Source organism: Coregonus lavaretus, assembly GCF_964263955.1.
Source record: "Coregonus lavaretus genome assembly, chromosome: 25".
Taxonomy (NCBI): domain Eukaryota; kingdom Metazoa; phylum Chordata; class Actinopteri; order Salmoniformes; family Salmonidae; genus Coregonus; species Coregonus lavaretus.
In genome coordinates this window covers 27,824,593-27,842,092 of record NC_140012.1, presented here as the reverse complement: position 1 = coordinate 27,842,092, position 17,500 = coordinate 27,824,593, and the positions used below count along the sequence as shown (strand labels likewise).

General features: G+C 45.0%; 1 protein-coding gene across 1 annotated transcript in view; it reads right to left on the bottom strand.

Annotated features, from left to right (window-relative positions):
* LOC311100883 (protein sidekick-2-like) overlaps positions 1-17,500 on the bottom strand; it is a gene marked incomplete at both ends in the record, with an annotated part of 352,877 nt that overhangs the window by 20,099 nt on the left and 315,278 nt on the right. Inside the window, one exon of the mRNA XM_084141877.1 lies at positions 3,375-3,522. Coding sequence (XP_083998003.1) covers positions 3,375-3,522 — 148 coding nt within the window. The remainder of the gene's footprint in view (positions 1-3,374; positions 3,523-17,500) is intronic.

The window sequence follows — 17,500 nt, the reverse complement described above, 5'->3', positions numbered from 1 at the left end:
AATAGAATGAACAACGCATTTACACAAACACATAATAGACAACATATCTATTGTTAAGCAAATAGACAACATCTTGATGGAAAAAACTACACATTTTCTGTGACAACAATAACAGAGAGGTACACATATATATACACTGCTCAAAAAAATAAAGGGAACACTTAAACAACACATCCTAGATCTGAATGAATGAAATAATGTTATTAAATACTTTTTTCTTTACATAGTTGAATGTGCTGACAACAAAATCACACAAAAATTATCAATGGAAATCAAATTTATCAACCCATGGAGGTCTGGATTTGGAGTCACCCTCAAAATTAAAGTGGAAAACCACACTACAGGCTGATCCAACGTTGATGTAATGTCTTAAAACAAGTCAAAATGAGGCTCAGTAGTGTGTGTGGCCTCCAAGTGCCTGTATGACCTCCCTGCAATGCCTGGGCATGCTCCTGATGAGGTGGCGGATGGTCTCCTGAGGGATCTCCTCCCAGACCTGGACTAAAGCATCCGCCAACTCCTGGACAGTCTGTGGTGCAACGTGGCGTTGGTGGATGGAGCGAGACATGATGTCCCAGATGTGCTCAATTGGATTCAGGTCTGGGGAACGGGCGGGCCAGTCCATAGCATCAATGCCTTCCTCTTGCAGGAACTGCTGACACACTCCAGCCACATGAGGTCTAGCATTGTCTTGCATTAGGAGGAACCCAGGGCCAACCGCACCAGCATATGGTCTCACAAGGGGTCTGAGGATCTCCTCTCGGTACCTAATGGCAGTCAGGCTACCTCTGGCGAGCACATGGAGGGCTGTGCGGCCCCCCAAAGAAATGCCACCCCACACCATGGCTGACCCACCGCCAAACCGGTCATGCTGGAGGATGTTGCAGGCAGCAGAACGTTCTCCACGGCGTCTCCAGAGTCTGTCACGTCTGTCACATGGGCTCAGTGTGAACCTGCTTTCATCTGTGAAGAGCACAGGGCGCCAGTGGCGAATTTGCCAATCTTGGTGTTCTCTGGCAAATGCCAAACGTCCTGCACGGTGTTGGGCTGTAAGCACAACCCCCACCTGTGGACGTCGGGCCCTCATACCACCCTCATGGAGTCTTTCTGACCGTTTGAGCAGACACATGCACATTTGTGGCCTGCTGGAGGTCATTTTGCAGGGCTCTGGCAGTGCTCCTCCTGCTCCTCCTTGCACAAAGGCAGAGGGAGCGGTCCTGCTGCTGGGTTGTTGCCCTCCTACGGCCTCCTCCACGTCTCCTGATGTACTGGCCTGTCTCCTGGTAGCGCCTCCATGCTCTGGACACTACGCTGACAGACACAGCAAACCTTCTTGCCACAGCTCGCATTGATGTGCCATCCTGGATGAGCTGCACTACCTGAGCCACTTGTGTGGGTTGTAGACTCCGTCTCATGCTACCACTAGAGTGAAAGCACCGCCAGCATTCAAAAGTGACCAAAACATCAGCCAGGAAGCATAGGAACTGAGAAGTGGTCTGTGGTCACCACCTGCAGAACCACTTCTTTATTGGGGGTGTCTTGCAAATTGCCTATAATTTCCACCTGTTGTCTATTCCATTTGCACAACAGCATGTGAAATGTATTGTCAATCAGTGTTGCTTCCTAAGTGGACAGTTTGATTTCACAGAAGTGTGATTGACTTGGAGTTACATTGAGCAGTGTGTATATATATATATATATATATATATATATATATATATATATATATATATATATATATACAGTGGCTTGCGAAGGTTTTCACCCCCATTGGCATTTTTCCTATTTTGTTGCCTTACAACCTGGAATTAAAATAGATTTTTTGGAGTTTGTATCATTTGATTTACACAACATGCCTACGACTTTGAAGATGCTAAATATTTTTGGTGTGAAACAAACAAGAAATAAGACAAAAAAAATGACAACTTGAGCGTGCATAACTATTCACCCCCCCAAAGTCAATACTTTGTAGAGCCACCTTTTGCAGCAATTACAGCTGCAAGTCTCTTGGGGTATGTCTCTATAAGCTTGGCACATCTAGCCACTGGGATTTTTGCCCATTCTTCAAGGCAAAACTGCTCCAGCTCCTTCAAGTTGGATGGGTTCCGCTGGTGTACAGCAATCTTTAAGTCATACCACAGATTCTCAATTGGATTGAGGTCTGGGCTTTGACTAGGCCATTCCAAGACATTTAAATGTTTCCCCTTAAACCACTCAAGTGTTGCTTTAGCAGTATGATTAGGGTAATTGTCCTGCTGGAAGGTGAACCTCCGTCCCAGACTCAAATCTCTGAAAGACTGAAACAGGTTTCCCTCAAGAACTTCTCTGTATTTAGCGCCATCCATCATTCCTTCAATTCTGACCAGTTTCCCAGTCCCTGCTGATGAAAAACATCCCCACAGCATGATGCTGTCACCACCATGCTTGATGCATGGTGTTCTCGGGGTGATGAGAGCTGTTGTATTTGCGCCAGACATAGTGTTTTCCTTGATGGCCAAAAAGCTACATTTTAGTCTCATCTGACCAGAGTACCTTCTTCCATATGTTTGGGGAGTCTCCCACATGCCTTTTGGCGAACACCAAAAGTTTGTTGTTGTGCCATATTCTTTCAATTTTTTAATAATGGATTTAATGGTGCTACATGGGATGTTCAAAGTTTCAGATATTTTTTTATAACCCAACCCTGATCTGTACTTCTCCACAACTTTGTCCCTGACCTGTTTGGAGAGCTCCTTGGTCTTCATGGTTCCGCTTGCTTGGTGGTGCCCCGTGCTTAGTGGTGTTGCAGACTCTGGGGCCTTTCAGAACAGGTGTATATATCCTGAGATCATGTGACAGATTATGTGACACTTAGATTGCACACATGTGGACTTTATTTAACTAATTATGTGACTTCTGAAGGTAATTGGTTGCACCAGATCTTATTTCGGGGCTTCATAGCAAAGGGGGTGAATACATATGCACATACCACTTTTCCATTATTTATTTTTTTGAATTTTTTGAAACAAGTTATTTCTTTCATTTCACTTCACCAATTTGGACAATTTTGTGTAAGTCCATTACATGAAATCCAAATAAAAATCAATTTAAATTACAGGTTGTAATGCAACAAAATAGGAAAAACGCCAAGGGGGATGAATACTTTTGCAAGGCACTATATATACATAGTATATATATATATATATATATATAGAGAGAGAGAGAGAGAGAGATTGAGAGAGAGAGAGAGAGAGAGAGAGAGAGAGAGAGAGAGAGAGAGAGAGAGAGAGAGAGAGAGAGAGAGAGAGAGAGAGAGAGAGAGAGAGAGAGAGAGAGAGAGAGAGAGAGAGAGAGAGAGAGAGCTGCATAAGAGTAGGCATCATCGTGCATCTTACATGCGGCTGCTGGGTGGTATCTTGCGTCCATCTCTGAACCATGTGACCTGCGGCTGGGGAAAGCTCCTGATGCGTGGAGCGGGAACCACCGCCCCCTCCCCCTGAGAGACCGACTGGGCACGCTCACCCTCTTCAAAACTGCCCATAACTAAAGAAAGAAAGGAGAGAAATACAGAGAAAACATGAAACTTTTAGTTATTCGTGAGGAGAATATTCTCTCTCAAACTTGATCCTTTGTCTCCTTAGCTTTTTCACTATCTGTTTTTTGGAATGTATTAGTTCAGCAACTCCATGGGTCAAAATTGTGCTTTGGCAACTATAGAACTGATAGAATGTAACTGTCACATTCATATTACATAATAATGCAGTCTTCCTGTCTTTCTCAAACTTTCTTTAATTAACATAATCATATTTGTTTAAGTTTCCTTTTCAAATTCAAACATTGTGTCGGCAATAAACACGTTTTCGAAAGTCCTTAGGAGATAATGCTGTAAAAACAGTACAACATTAGTTATGAATATATAACGTAGCTTTGCTACCTCCAAGCTGAACATAACAATGTCGTCAACTAACATTGGCTGCGTTTACACAGGCGGCCCAATTTTGATCTTTCCCCCAAAAAAGAGCTGATCAATTCGTGGAAAAAAATATCAGATTTGGGCTGCCTGTGTAAACGCAGCCATTGTCACCTCAGACTCAACAAGAGGGGATTGCTGAAGAATAGTACCTTCACTTTCTCTTTAGTGTCCACAAGGTTGTTCCAATGAGACTATACGCTTGAGCAGTGACTGTCACGGATGCTGTAGGCCTAGTTGTGCTACAAGCCATTAAAGACACAGAGTTGGGGACTCGAAAGGTAACTTTCTATCAGTTTCCCCGCCAAATAGTTGTTCAAAATCTAAGAAATCCTCTCTAACCCCATAATAATACATCAAACAGTCAATTAAGTTATCACACATTTTAGAAATAATACCATCTTTGATACATGTATAAGCCCTTAGACTTTGAACTATACAGATGCAAGATTTCCTGAATGTGTAGAATGACAGTGGTCGATGGTGGCAAATCTCTTTTTTCTTTCAAAGAGAATAAATCTGTAATCTGGCTTTGCTATGCTGCTGTGCTGCTGTGCTGCTTAGGACCCAAATGGAAATCTGAGAATTCTTCAAATCCCTCGACTTTGCTTTGATGTCGTCGTCATTCCTAATCTGCAATGCTTCTCCTCCCCGTGTTCCTCTTTCAGAGAGGTGTGTCTCTGCAATCCTAATTGTCTGGGCTCAATATGATGACTCAAGTCTAACCTCCCCTCCCCTCTCTTCTTCTGTCTCTCCTCTCCCTCTCAGTCGTTCGCCCTCCCTCCTCTCCTCTCCCCCTCTCTCCCTCCCCCTCTCTCCCTCCCCCCTCTCTCTCCCGCTCCGATGCAGGTGTATTGGTATTTATTAGGATCCCCATTAGCCACTGCAAAAGCATCAGCTACTCTTCCTGGGGTCCACATGAAACATGACATAATACATAGTACAGAACATTATTAGTCAAGGACTGAACTACATCAATTTAAAACGTCACACATCAGTACATATCAGTACATACACACAATATCTAGTTATTTTACATAATACATAGGAAATTACAATACAATATATATAAAATGTCTGTGTCTCTTCACAGTCCCTTTCTGCAGTAAGGTGTTCTTTTATCTTTTTTTTTTTTTTATCTATAAAATATTGCTAGCTTGATTTACCTGGGGTGGCAGAGAGTTCCATGTAGTCATGGCTCTATTTAATATTGTGCGTTTCCCAGCCTCTGTTCTGGACCTGGAGACTGTGAAGAGACCTCTGACTGCATGTCTTGTGTTGTACCGATGAGTGTCTGAACTGTTTGAACAGACAGTGCGGTACCTTCAACACATCAATACCTCACACAAAGACCAATGGTGATGCAGACAATCTCTCCTCAACTTTGTGCCAGGAGAGAGCGACATGCATGTTACTGACACTTGCCCTCCGTGTACATCTAAGTACTATACGTGCTGCTTTGTTCTAGACCAATTGCAATTTACCTATGTCCCTCTTTGCTGCACATGACCACACAGCTGGGCAGTAGTCCAGGTGCGACAAAACTAGGGCCTGTAGGACCTGTCTGGTCGACTGAGATATCAAAAAGGCAGAGCAACCATTGAGTCTATATGTTTTGACCAAGACAGCTTGCTATCTAGGGTTACACCAAGCAGTTTAGTCTCCTTAACCTGCTCATATGCCACATTATTCAATAATAGAATGAGGTTTAGCATTGAGCGAGTGATTTGTCCCAGAAATGATGCTTTTTGCCCTTCCCTTCCTACTCTGTTTCACATTCAACACACCACGAGCTACTGATGGAGATGGGGAAGAGAGAGAAAGAGAGTGGGGGTTGGTAAGAGATAGAGGGAAAGAGAGATAGAGGCAAGGAGGGAGGGAGGGAGGGAGGGAGGGAGGGAGGGAGGGAGGGAGGGAGGGAGGGAGGGAGGGAGGGAGGGAGGGAGGGAGGGAGGGAGGGAAGAAAAACTGAAAGAGCGTGGCAGATAATAGAGAAAGAGATAGTGTAAACGACAGAGAGAGAGAGATGGAGAGAGGAGTAAGAGAGAGTGTAAAAAAAAAGATAAAGATTTTATTTATTTAACCTTTGTTTAAGCAGGGAGTCATGCTGAGACCACCATCTCTTTTGCAGATGAGCCCTGCATGAGCACATCAATAAATAACAATTACACTATACATATCTATACTGAACAAATATCTAAACGCAACACGCAACAATTTCAACAATTGTTTTTATTAGTATTTTTTTTTATGTACTTTTTACCCCTTTTTTGAGATATCCAATTCGTAGTTACAGTCTTGTCCCATCGCTGCAACTCCCGTACAGACTCGGGAGAGGCGAAGGTCGAGAGCCATGCGTCCTCCGAAACACGACCCCGCCAAGCCGCACTGCTTCTTGACACACTGCTCGCTTAACCCAGAAGCCAGCCATACAAATGTGTCGGAGGAAACACCGTACAGCTGGCAACCGAAGTCATCGTGCATGCTCCCAGCACGCCACAAGGAATCGCTAGAGCGCAATGTGAGAAGAACATCCCGGCCGGCCAAACCCTCCCCTAACCCGGATGACGCAGGGCCAATTGTGCACCGTCTCATGGCTCTCCCAGTCGCGGCCAGTTGCGACACAGCCTGGGATCAAACCCGGGTCTGTAGTGACGCTTTTAGCACTGTGATGCAGTGCCTTAGACCGCTGCGCCACTCGGGAGGCCAATTTCAACAATTTTCCTGAATTACAGTTCATATAAGGAAATCAGTCAATTGAAATAAATTAATTAGGCCCTAATCTATGGATTTCACATGACTGGGCAGGGGTGCAACCATGGGTGGGCCTGGGAGGGCATAGGCCCACCCACTTGGGAGCCAGGCCAAGCCAATCAGAATACGTATTTCCCCACAGAAGGGCTTTATTACAGACATAAATACTCAGTTTCAACAGCTAGCTGTCCGGGTGGCTGGTCTCAGACAATCCTGCAGGTGAAGAAGCCGGATGTGGAGGTCCTGGGCTGGCGTGGTTATACGTTGTCTGCGGTTGTGAGGCCGGTTGGACGTACTGCCAAATTCTTTAAAACAACGTTGGAGACGGCTTATGGTAGAGAAATGAACATACTATTCTCTGGCAACAGCTCTGGTGGACATTCCTGTAGTCAGAATGCCAATTGCACGCTCACTCAAAACTTGAGACATCTGTGGCATTGTGTTGTTTGACAAAACTGCACATTTTAGAGTGGCCTTTTAATTTCCCCAGCACAAGGTGTAATGATCATGCTGTTTAATCAGCTTCTTGATATGCCACACCTGTCAGGTGGATGGATTATCTTGGCAAAGGAGAAATGCTCACTAACAGGGATGTAAAACATTTCTGCACAAAATTTGAGAGAAAAAACTATTTGTGCGTATGTAAAAATTCGGATATCTTTTATTTCAGCTCATGAAACATGGGACCAATACTTTACATGTTGAGTTTATATTTTTGTTCAGTATATATACACATCAATTACACATTTGGAGATTATTCCACATGAGAGGCGCAAAAAAACAAAAAGCAGATTTACCTAAATCGGTGGAGACTGAAGGGCTCTCCAGGGTTAGCCATCCCTGGTAACTTATACGTTTGAAGGTTAAAAATGAGGTAAGGTATGGCAGAACTCTATGCAAGAGGCCTTTATAGACAAAAAGAGTGCAATGCATCGATCTACGAGACTTCAAAGAGGGCCAGCTTACTTTCTGATACAAAATGCAATGATGTGTACTGAACCTATCGCCCGTAATAAAGTGCAATGCGCTATGATAAACTGCGTCCAATGGCTTCAATACAGTGGCAGCTGCATTCATATAAACAATATCGCCATAGTCAATAACCGGAATGAATGTTGTCTGAATGATTTGTTTTCTGCTATTTAACAAAAGATGGGACCTGTTCCTATAGAAGAAGCCTATTTTAATTCTTAATGTCTTAACTAACTCATCAACATGCTTTTTGAAAGATATATTTTTGTCAATCCAGACGCCCAGATATTTATAAGCGGGGACACGATCAATGAGGGCACCATCCAAAGTACGTATGCATAAATCATCAGATACATTTTTACGTGATTTGGAAAATAACATATACTTGGTTTTACCTGCATTAAGTACCAATTTCAGTTCAACAAAGGCTTTGTGCAGGGCAATAAAGGCAGATTGAAGCTCTGACAGAGCCTTGCCAGCTGTGGGGGCAATAGCATACACCACAGTGTCATCTGCATACAGGTGAAAGTTATTTCTTTTTACAGATAAACCAATATTGTTAATGTAGATAGTAACCGGACTAAGAATCGATCCCTGTGGGACACCCCTTGTTATGTCCAGAAAACTTGATGAATAATGAATCATTCCTGCAAGTATGATCAAGAAGTGGACAGAATGATGATTTTAATAAGTTAATAAGTTAATTTAATAAGTTAGGTCAATAAAAATGGATGCACATTGTTTCTTCTTATCCAAACAAATAAGAACATCATTTAAAACCAAAGAAGAAGCAGAGATGGTGCTATGACCTGGTCTGAAACCTGACTGGTGTACATTTAGAATACATTTCGTAGATAAAAAGGATCTAATTTGGGGGGGGACTAAATGGCTCCGTAGAGAAAAAACAGTGTTTCAGAGAGTCCAACACATGGGTAAGGTACCACCCTATATTTACAGTAGGATTCAGTCTGCATATTGGTTGGTCAAAGTGCAATGGCAGGTAACAGACTGAGTTTATGTACATGGAACATTAGAGGGAGCCATAACCCCAATAAAAGGAAAAAAGTACTATCTTTAAAAAAATATATATATCAATATATATATATATTGATATTGCTCTGTTGCAAGAAACTCATTTGGATGATAAGGAGCATTTGAAATTGCAACAAGGGGGGTTTGGTCAAGTGTTTTTCTCAACTTTTACATCCAGAAGTAGAGGTGTGGCAATTCTTGTGAAAAATAACCTACAACTTAAGGTGTTGAATTGTGTGAAAGATAAATCTGGTCGTTTTGTTATAATTAAAGGTACTTTACAAGGGCAGGACATTTCCATAATGAATATTTACTTCCCCCCTGCCCACCCCCCTGATTTCCTCACTAAGGTATTTCTACACTTCTCAGAATTAAACTCAGACACTACATTTGGTCTAGGTGACAACTTTATAAAATGTGTTAAGGTTTAATATGATGATCCTCAGGCTGCTGTTCTAACTAATGGGCTAAGGTCAAATAGCTTCTCCGCACACAGAGGTACCAGGCAGGGCTGTCCTTTGTCCCCTCTCCTATTTGCGCTCGCTATGGAACCACTGGCCGAGGCCATCAGAGTAACGCCTGCTGTACAGGGTCTGCTCATTGGTGACGTTCATCATAAAATAAGCTTGTATGGTGATGATGTTTTGATATTCATCTCTAGCCCCGAGACTTCAATTACATCTCTTGATGATATTATTGAATTATTCAGTGAATTCTCAGGCTACAATATTAATTGAACTAAATCAGACGCTATGCCACTTGGTAGTTATCACTCTGTACCTACTACCTCTCCCCCCTTTCCTTTCAAATGTTCTCCCTCAGGTTTTACGTATCTGGGTATTTTCGTAACTCCTAAATTCCAGCAAATGTACAAAGCTAATTTTGTTCCCTTATTTGATACAATAAGACAGGATCTGCAGCACTAGAACTCTCTTCCAATTTCATGAACATTTTACCTAGACTACTTTACCCAATCCACATGATCCCAGTCTTACTTTCCAATAAGGTAATAACATATTTAAATGGCTGGTTAAGTTCCTTCATATGGAGTAAACGCAAGCCAAGACTTAAGATGGCAATATTGCAGCTGCCAGGTTCTATGGGGGGCTTGGATCTGCCTAATATTAGGTTTTATCAGTGCTGTGCCCACTTATGTTATATTTCTGACTGGATCACAAATGATGACTCCTCTATTTGGTTAGACATTGAGACTTCTTTTCAAAATACCCCTTGCAGGATCATTTATTTTTCAGAAGCTTCAAGTCTGTAAAAGACCACTACAATAATCCCATTACACTTAACACACTTAAAGCATGGAGGTCAGTTCAATATTTTTGGGGAAGGTCCAAACTAACCTCTGCTCTTACCCCAATTCTTAACAACCCAGATTTTGTACCAGGATTGCTGGATGCCGGCTTTAACATGTGGCTTAATAAGGGCATAGGCAGACTAAATGATTTGTTTGCTGATAAGATTTGATTGTCATTTGAGCAGATGGTTGAGAAATATCGACTTCCACAGCAGGACTTTTTCTGCTTTCTACAAGTAAGATATTATATTTTGAAGAGCACCACCTTGATTGGCAACCCTGATGTGTCTGTCATTGAAATAATGCTTTTATTCTCACAAAGGAAAATGTCTGTAAGTGTATTTTATGATGCGTTGAGGTCCTTTTCTACTGTTGACACACAGAGGGTCAAGCGAGTGTGGGAGAAAGAATTGTCTGTTACTATTGACGAGGAGATGTGGGAGGACATTTGGAGATATGCAAAAACAATATCTATCTGTAATCGTACTAGAGCAATCCAATTACGAATAATCCACAGATTGCATATATCCCCAAAGCAGACATGCTTTTAGCCCCTCTATCTCCTCTCCTCAGTGTCTTAAATGTACAACTGATACAGGCACCCTAACACATTGTTTATGGTCATGTTCCAAATTACAAAGATACTAGTCTAATGTTCTTCAAGAAATTGAAAAAATCCTAGGGGTCGACCTAGAATTGGACCCAGTTTCTTTGCTGTTAGCTCTCCCTAGTAGGCATGTTACTTCTGTGGGTAAGAGGAGGCTTTACAACATCCTTACCTTCTCAGCGAGGAAAAACATAATCTTACAGTGGATTAATGACAAGGTCCCTTCTATTAAGGATTGGTATAAGATACTATTTGAATGGGTGCCATTAGAATATCTGACATGTACATCACATTCTAAAACAGATCAGTTCTACAAAGTGTGGGAACCTTATTTAAATTACCTAGAACCTGATTTATCAGCTATTATGATGCAAGGATTTACTTAGAATGGTGGTTGTTTACTTATCTCAGGATTACACTGTAAGTTCCATGTGTTGGACCTAATTCCTTTATATAAAAATTAGCTTTTGTGTTTAATTTCTATGTTTTATTGTTTGTTTCTTTGTTATTATTATTTTATCTTTGTTACTGTATCTTTTAATATGGGAGAAAATTGTGAAATTCCAATAAAAATACTTTTACAAAAAGGATCTAAGTTGAGTATTTACCAAGGAATCTAGAATTTGTGCTTGGCAAGAGAGTTTGGAAATGGGGCAATCATTATTTAGGTCACACGGGTCACCGCCTTTGTGAAGGGGAAGTATATGGGCCAACTTCCACACCCTGGGGATGGTACCAGAAATAATTGTAAGTAAAAAAATATGGTGTTAAAGATTATGCAATCAGAGGAGCAGAAAGCTGCAGCAAGAAAGGATCAAGAAAATCAGCCTTAGTGGATATCTTTACATCAACCTTGCGCAAGACGTCTAGCACATCACAAGTAGAAAGTTGTTGAAATTAAAACAAAGATTCACTAGAAGTTGACAGAACTTCCATCGAGTCAACTAGAGGCTGGGAGAGGGGCAGGCGGACAGGCGGTCGACTGGCTGACCAGGGTCAATTAAAACAACTATTCTTTCAAATAAAAAGCCTGCCGAGATAAAATACTGATTAAAAGCATCACTTATCTAATTTTTCTCAGTAATGATGCCAGAGTCTGACACAACTTGCATAGGCAGGGAAGGAGAGGATTTTTCACGCTTCAGTGCTTTAACAATTTTCCAAAATGTAGACGGATCACCTGCAGTCTGAGATAGTAGCTAGATTTAGCTTTCTTGATTGAGGAAGTGCATCTATTTCTCAATTGCTTGGAAAAACTACCAATCAAATCAAAATTTAATTGTCACATGCTTCGTAAACAACAGGTGTAGACTCACAGTGAAATGCTTACTTACGGGTCCCTTTTCAACAATGTAGAATACAATAAGAAATAAAAAATAAAAAACAATAATAATAGAAGAAGAAAAAAATTATGAACAAAAATAGTAACACCTAAAATAATAAATAATAATATGAGTTGGTTTTCCTAGCATTGGCCCAAGCTAGATTTCTCTATCATAACAAGATCTATAAGTTCTATAGAGAACCAACAATTTGTTCTATTTTTTACTCTAAGGCATTTAACGGGAGCATGTTTGTCTGCAAGAGATTAAAGCAGATGAGAACAATTCTAGAGCTAATTCAGGGTCAGGCATGCAGCTGATAGAGGAAAAGTCAGAGTAATACATATCATGATGAAAAGCTTGTTGGGATTTTTTTTTAAACATTTATCTTCATAATTATACGAGGATCAGTGTTAATCTGTTTGGTATCTCTAATACATACAATAGGACAGTGATCACTGAGATCAGTAACAAAGACACCACTGGACAAGTACTTGTGCAGGCTATTTGTCAGAATTAGGTCAATCAGCGAGGAGTTTGATGGATTTTTTTACATTAATCCGTGTGGGTTTTGCAATCAGTTGAGTCAGGTTAATGTCAAATACTCTTAAAAATGGTCTGAGGCCAGGGTAAGCCAGTCTAAGTTAAAATCCCATGTGTGTGTGAGAGAGAATGGCTGAGAGAGAGGGGTGGAGGGATACGGTGTGTTTGTGTGACACCATCAGCGAGTATACCCGTGGGAGTGCTTGGCCCTCTATTCCACCCTCATGCCTGATTGGACACATTGTTCAGTCAGGTGCAAAACCGTGTCACAAGCAGTCCCTGGCGTGTTAACACTAGAACCGCTAAAGCAGTCATTTTGAAGGCTCATGATTTATTTATTTTTGTCATGCCCCCAACCAACCTTGGCTTTTCCAAAATAAGTCTATATAACACACTGTCGGTGTTAGAATCTTAATATCTCAAACAGAACTGGAATTATACCCAGTTTTAGAAGAGCATGTCCATTTTTTGAATGGTTTCCCCCGTTGCCCCTCCTTCTCCCAACAGTAGGGCTTGCTCCGCTCCTTCTGACAGTTAAAAGTGTAGCGGCCAATAATGATAATCACCCCGATAATTGCCTCAAAACTGAACCGAAACTATACCGAAACTAATTTCACACATATAACAACTGATGAAATAAATGAAGTATAGTATGATGGGGGAGAATGTGTGACTTGATGAGCGAGGGGAAGCGAACAAAGCATAATTATGTAATCACCAATTGTGAATGAAAAACAGGGCAGGCCATTCTATTGTATTGATCCATTCAAATTATAATCTTAAAATATCAGTCCACCGAATCAAAGCATTCTTTTCAGTCTACTCTGGCCTACTTGGAGTAGGCTACACAGCGAGAGCGTGCGTAATGGTCCTCTGTGGTCCTCTGTAGCTCAGCTGGTAGAGCACGGTGCTTGTAACGCCAAGGTAGTGGGTTCGATCCCCGAGACCACCCATACACAAAAATGTATGCACGCATGACTGTAAGTCGCTTTGGATAAAAGCGTCTGCTAAATGGCATATTATTATAATGGTACATGCTGAACGGCTTTCAATCTCTGGGAAAATATTTACATAGGGCAGCACGTGAGCAAGTTTCGGAGAATGTGGTGATGAGGATTGTGGAACTTTATGTTGGCAAGAGGAGAAATGTCACCATGGACAACTTCTTAACTTCACTTCTTTGCTTGCAAAGAAAACAAGTCTGGCCGGCACCATGAACAAAGTGAGATGGGAGCTCCCTCCCTCTGCGTAAAATAAGGCACCTGCATAGCCGGTGCTGAAGAATGACAAGACAACGGGAACACAATAAAGATACATTGTTTGACTATTGACTATGCACTACAACCAAACAAAGGTATGCAAAGTGTGTCAAGCAAGGGAAAGTTACGAAAATTGTGTCAACTGTTAGGACAAGGGATAACAGTTAAATGAAATCCAACTGTTAGGACAAGGGATAACAGTTAAATGAAATCCAACTGTTAGGACAAGGGATAACAGTTAAATGAAATCCAACTGTTAGGACAAGGGATAACAGTTAAATGAAATCCAACTGTTAGGACAAGGGATAACAGTTAAATGAAATCCAAATGTTAGGACAAGGGATAACAGTTAAATGAAATCCAACTGTTAGGACAAGGGATAACAGCTAAATGAAATCCAACTGTTAGGACAAGGGATAACAGTTAAATGAAATCCAACTGTTAGGACAAGGTTGAACAGTTAAATGAAACCCAACTGATGCCATTGCTGTCACGATCGTTTACGAACGAGACAGACCAAGGCGCAGCGTGATAAGCATACATGTTTATTAAAGAATAAACAACACAACAAAAACAACAAACGAAACGTGAAGTCCAAGGTAGACAAATAACATACCTCACACGGAACAAGATCCCACAACTAACAGGTGCCAAAAGGCTGCCTAAGTATGGTCCCCAATCCGAGACAGAAGATCCCACCAAAATAGGACCAAGCAGCGTGTCCAGGAGCAGACAGCCTGGACCTGGGAGGAGATCCAGGACGGGAAGGGATCCTGGATTTGGGAGGAGATTCAGGCCGGGATGGATCGCCGACCTTGGGAGGAGATAGTGGAGGCGCGATATAGAGAGGAGCAGCGGCAACGCGAACGGCGCCAACAGTGCCGACGACGGAGACCCGGGAGGCTACCCCAATAATTTTTTGGGGGGGGCACACAGTGTGGACGACGAGGCAGCAGGAGGCAGCGACAGGGCGATTCTGCAGGTTAGGAGAGGAGGCCACCAGGTTACGGGGGCTATTGGTTCAGAGGGAGCAGGAGTTATTTGGTCAGAGGGAGGAGCTACGGGAGGCTATAAGGGAGAAGGAGAGTGTAGAGGCACGGCGAGAGGAGCTGGTTAGGCAGCAGAAGGAGCGGGGGTTTATAAGGGAACCCAGTCCCACTCCTCGCACCAAGCAAGTGGTGCGTGTCGCCAGTCCGGTCCGGCCCGTTCCTGATCCCCACACTAAGCCAGTGGTGCGTGTTCCCAGTACGGCCCGACCCATTCCTGCTTCCCGCACAAGGCCAGTGGTGTGTGTTCCCAGTACGGTCCGGCCCGTTCCTGCTCCCCGCACTAAGCCAGTGGTGTGTGTTCCCAGTACGGTCCGGCCCGTTCCTGCTCCCCGCACTAAGCCAGTGGTGTGTGTTCCCAGTCCGGTCCGGCCCGTTCCTGATCCCCGCACTAAGCCAGTGGTGCGTGTTCCCAGTCGGCCCGACCCATTCCTGCTTCCCGCACAAGGCCAGTGGTGTGTGCTCCCAGTACGGTCCGGCCCGTTCCTGCTCCCCGCACTAAGCCAGTGGTGCGTGTTCCCAGTACGGCCCGACCCGTTCCTGCTCCCCGCACTAAGCCAGTGGTGTGTGTTCCCAGCCCGGTCCGGCCTGTTCCTGTCGCTCGCACCAAGCCAGTGGTGCGCATCGCCAGCCCGGTCCGGCCTGTTCCTGTTCCCCGCACCAAGCCAGTGGTGCGCGTCGTCAGCCCGGTCCAGCCCGTTCCTGCTCCCCGCACCAAGCCAGTGGTGCGTGTGTCCAGTCCGGCAAGGCCCGTGCCTGTTCCACTCCGGAGCCAGAGCAATCCGCTCCACCGGGGTCCAGTCCAGCTCCGGTCAGCTGCTCCACTCCGGAGCCAGAGCAATCCGCTCCACCGGGGTCCAGTCCAGCTCCGATCAGCGGCTCCACTCCGGAGTAATCCGCTCCACCGGGGTCCGGTCCAATTCCGGTCAGCGGATCCACTCCGGAGCCAGAGCAATCCGCTCCACCGGGGTCCAGTCCAGCTCCGGTCAGCCGCTCCACTCCGGAGCCAGAGCAGTCCGCTCCACCGGTGCCTGATCCAGCTCTCCAGCCCGGCCCGGCCTGTTCCTGCCCCTCGCACCAAACCTGTGGTGCGTGTCGCCAGCCCGGCCCGGCCTGTTCCTGCCCCTCGCACCAAGCCAGTGGTGCGCGTCGCCAGCCCGGTCCGGCCTGTTCCTGTCCCTCGCACCAAGCCAGTGGTGCGCGTCGCCAGCCCGGTCCGGCCTGTTCCTGTCCCTCGCAACAAGCCAGTGGTGCGCATCGCCAGCCCGGTCCAGCCTGTTCCTGCCCCTCGCACCAAGCCAGTGGTGCGCGTCGCCAGCCCGGCCCGGCCTGTTCCTGCTCCCCGCACCAGGCCAGTGATGCGCGTCGCCAGTCCGGTACGGCCCGTTCCTGTTCCCCGCACCAAGCCAGTGGTGCGCGTCGTCAGCCCGGTCCGGCCCGTTCCTGCTCCCCGCACCAAGCCAGTGGTGCGTGTGTCCAGTCCGGCACGGCCCGTGCCTGTTCCACTCCGGAGCCAGAGCAATCCGCTCCACCGGGGTCCAGTCCAGCTCCGGTCAGCGGCTCCACTCCGGAGCCAGAGTAATCCGCTCCACCGGGGTCCGGTCCAATTCCGGTCAACGGATCCACTCCGGAGCCAGAGCAATCCGCTCCACCGGGGTCCAGTCCAGCTCCGGTCAGCCGCTCCACTCCGGAGCCAGAGCAGTCCGCTCCACCGGTGCCTGATCCAGCTCCGGTCAGCGGCTCCACTCCGGAGCCAGAGCAGTTCGATCCACCGTCGTCGGGTCCAGCTCCAGTCAGCAGTTCCAGTCCAGACCCAGACGTCAGCCCCTCTCCAGGTTCGGGGTCTCCCACACCAGGGTCCAGACAGGGCTTGGTACGTCGTGGGAGGAAGGAGAGGGGAAGCAGCGCGCCGAGGTCCAGACCAGACCAGGGACGCAACAGGGAGGTGGAGAGTAAGTGGTGGTCACGCCCGGAGCCGGATCCGCATCCGAGGCGGAATGCCCACCCGGCCCCTACCCTGTTATGTTTATGTTGCGCGGTCGGAGTCCGCACCTTTGGGGGGGGGGGGGGGGTACTGTCACGCCCTGACTCTGAGGACTTGTATTTGTTGAGTCAGGGTGTGTATTTTCTGTGTTGTGTTTGCTAGGTTGTTTTTCTATGTTTTAGATCTAGAATGTGTAGATCTATGTTGGCCGGGGTGGTTCCCAATCAGAGGCAGCTGTTGCTCGTTGTCTCTGATTGGGGACCATAATTAGGCAGCCTTTTGGCACCTGTTAGTTGTGGGATCTTGTTCCGTGTAAGGTATGTTGTGTGTATGCTACCTTGGACTTCACGTTTCGTTTGTTGTTTGTCGTGGTGTTTATTCGTTAAATAAACATGTTGGCTTATCACGCTGCGCCTTGGTCCGTCTCGTTCATAAACGATCGTGACAATTGCATGAAGATGCACACAATATAAACAAGAGCTGACAATAATTGACTATTTTTGACTGCTGTCATATCGACACTTATATGCATTATAATGCCATTATTACTTTTACACCGAGTTTCACTATTTATCAGGGCCACTTGGCGCTTATAATGATGTTTAGGCTACTGATGCTTTCATCATTTGACTGCGCGTCTTGCTGACCGTGCGCCTTGGTGGTTGGGATATCTTTCATTTTTATTTTGTCATGATAACAAAAAGCTGTTACCATGTTCCAACA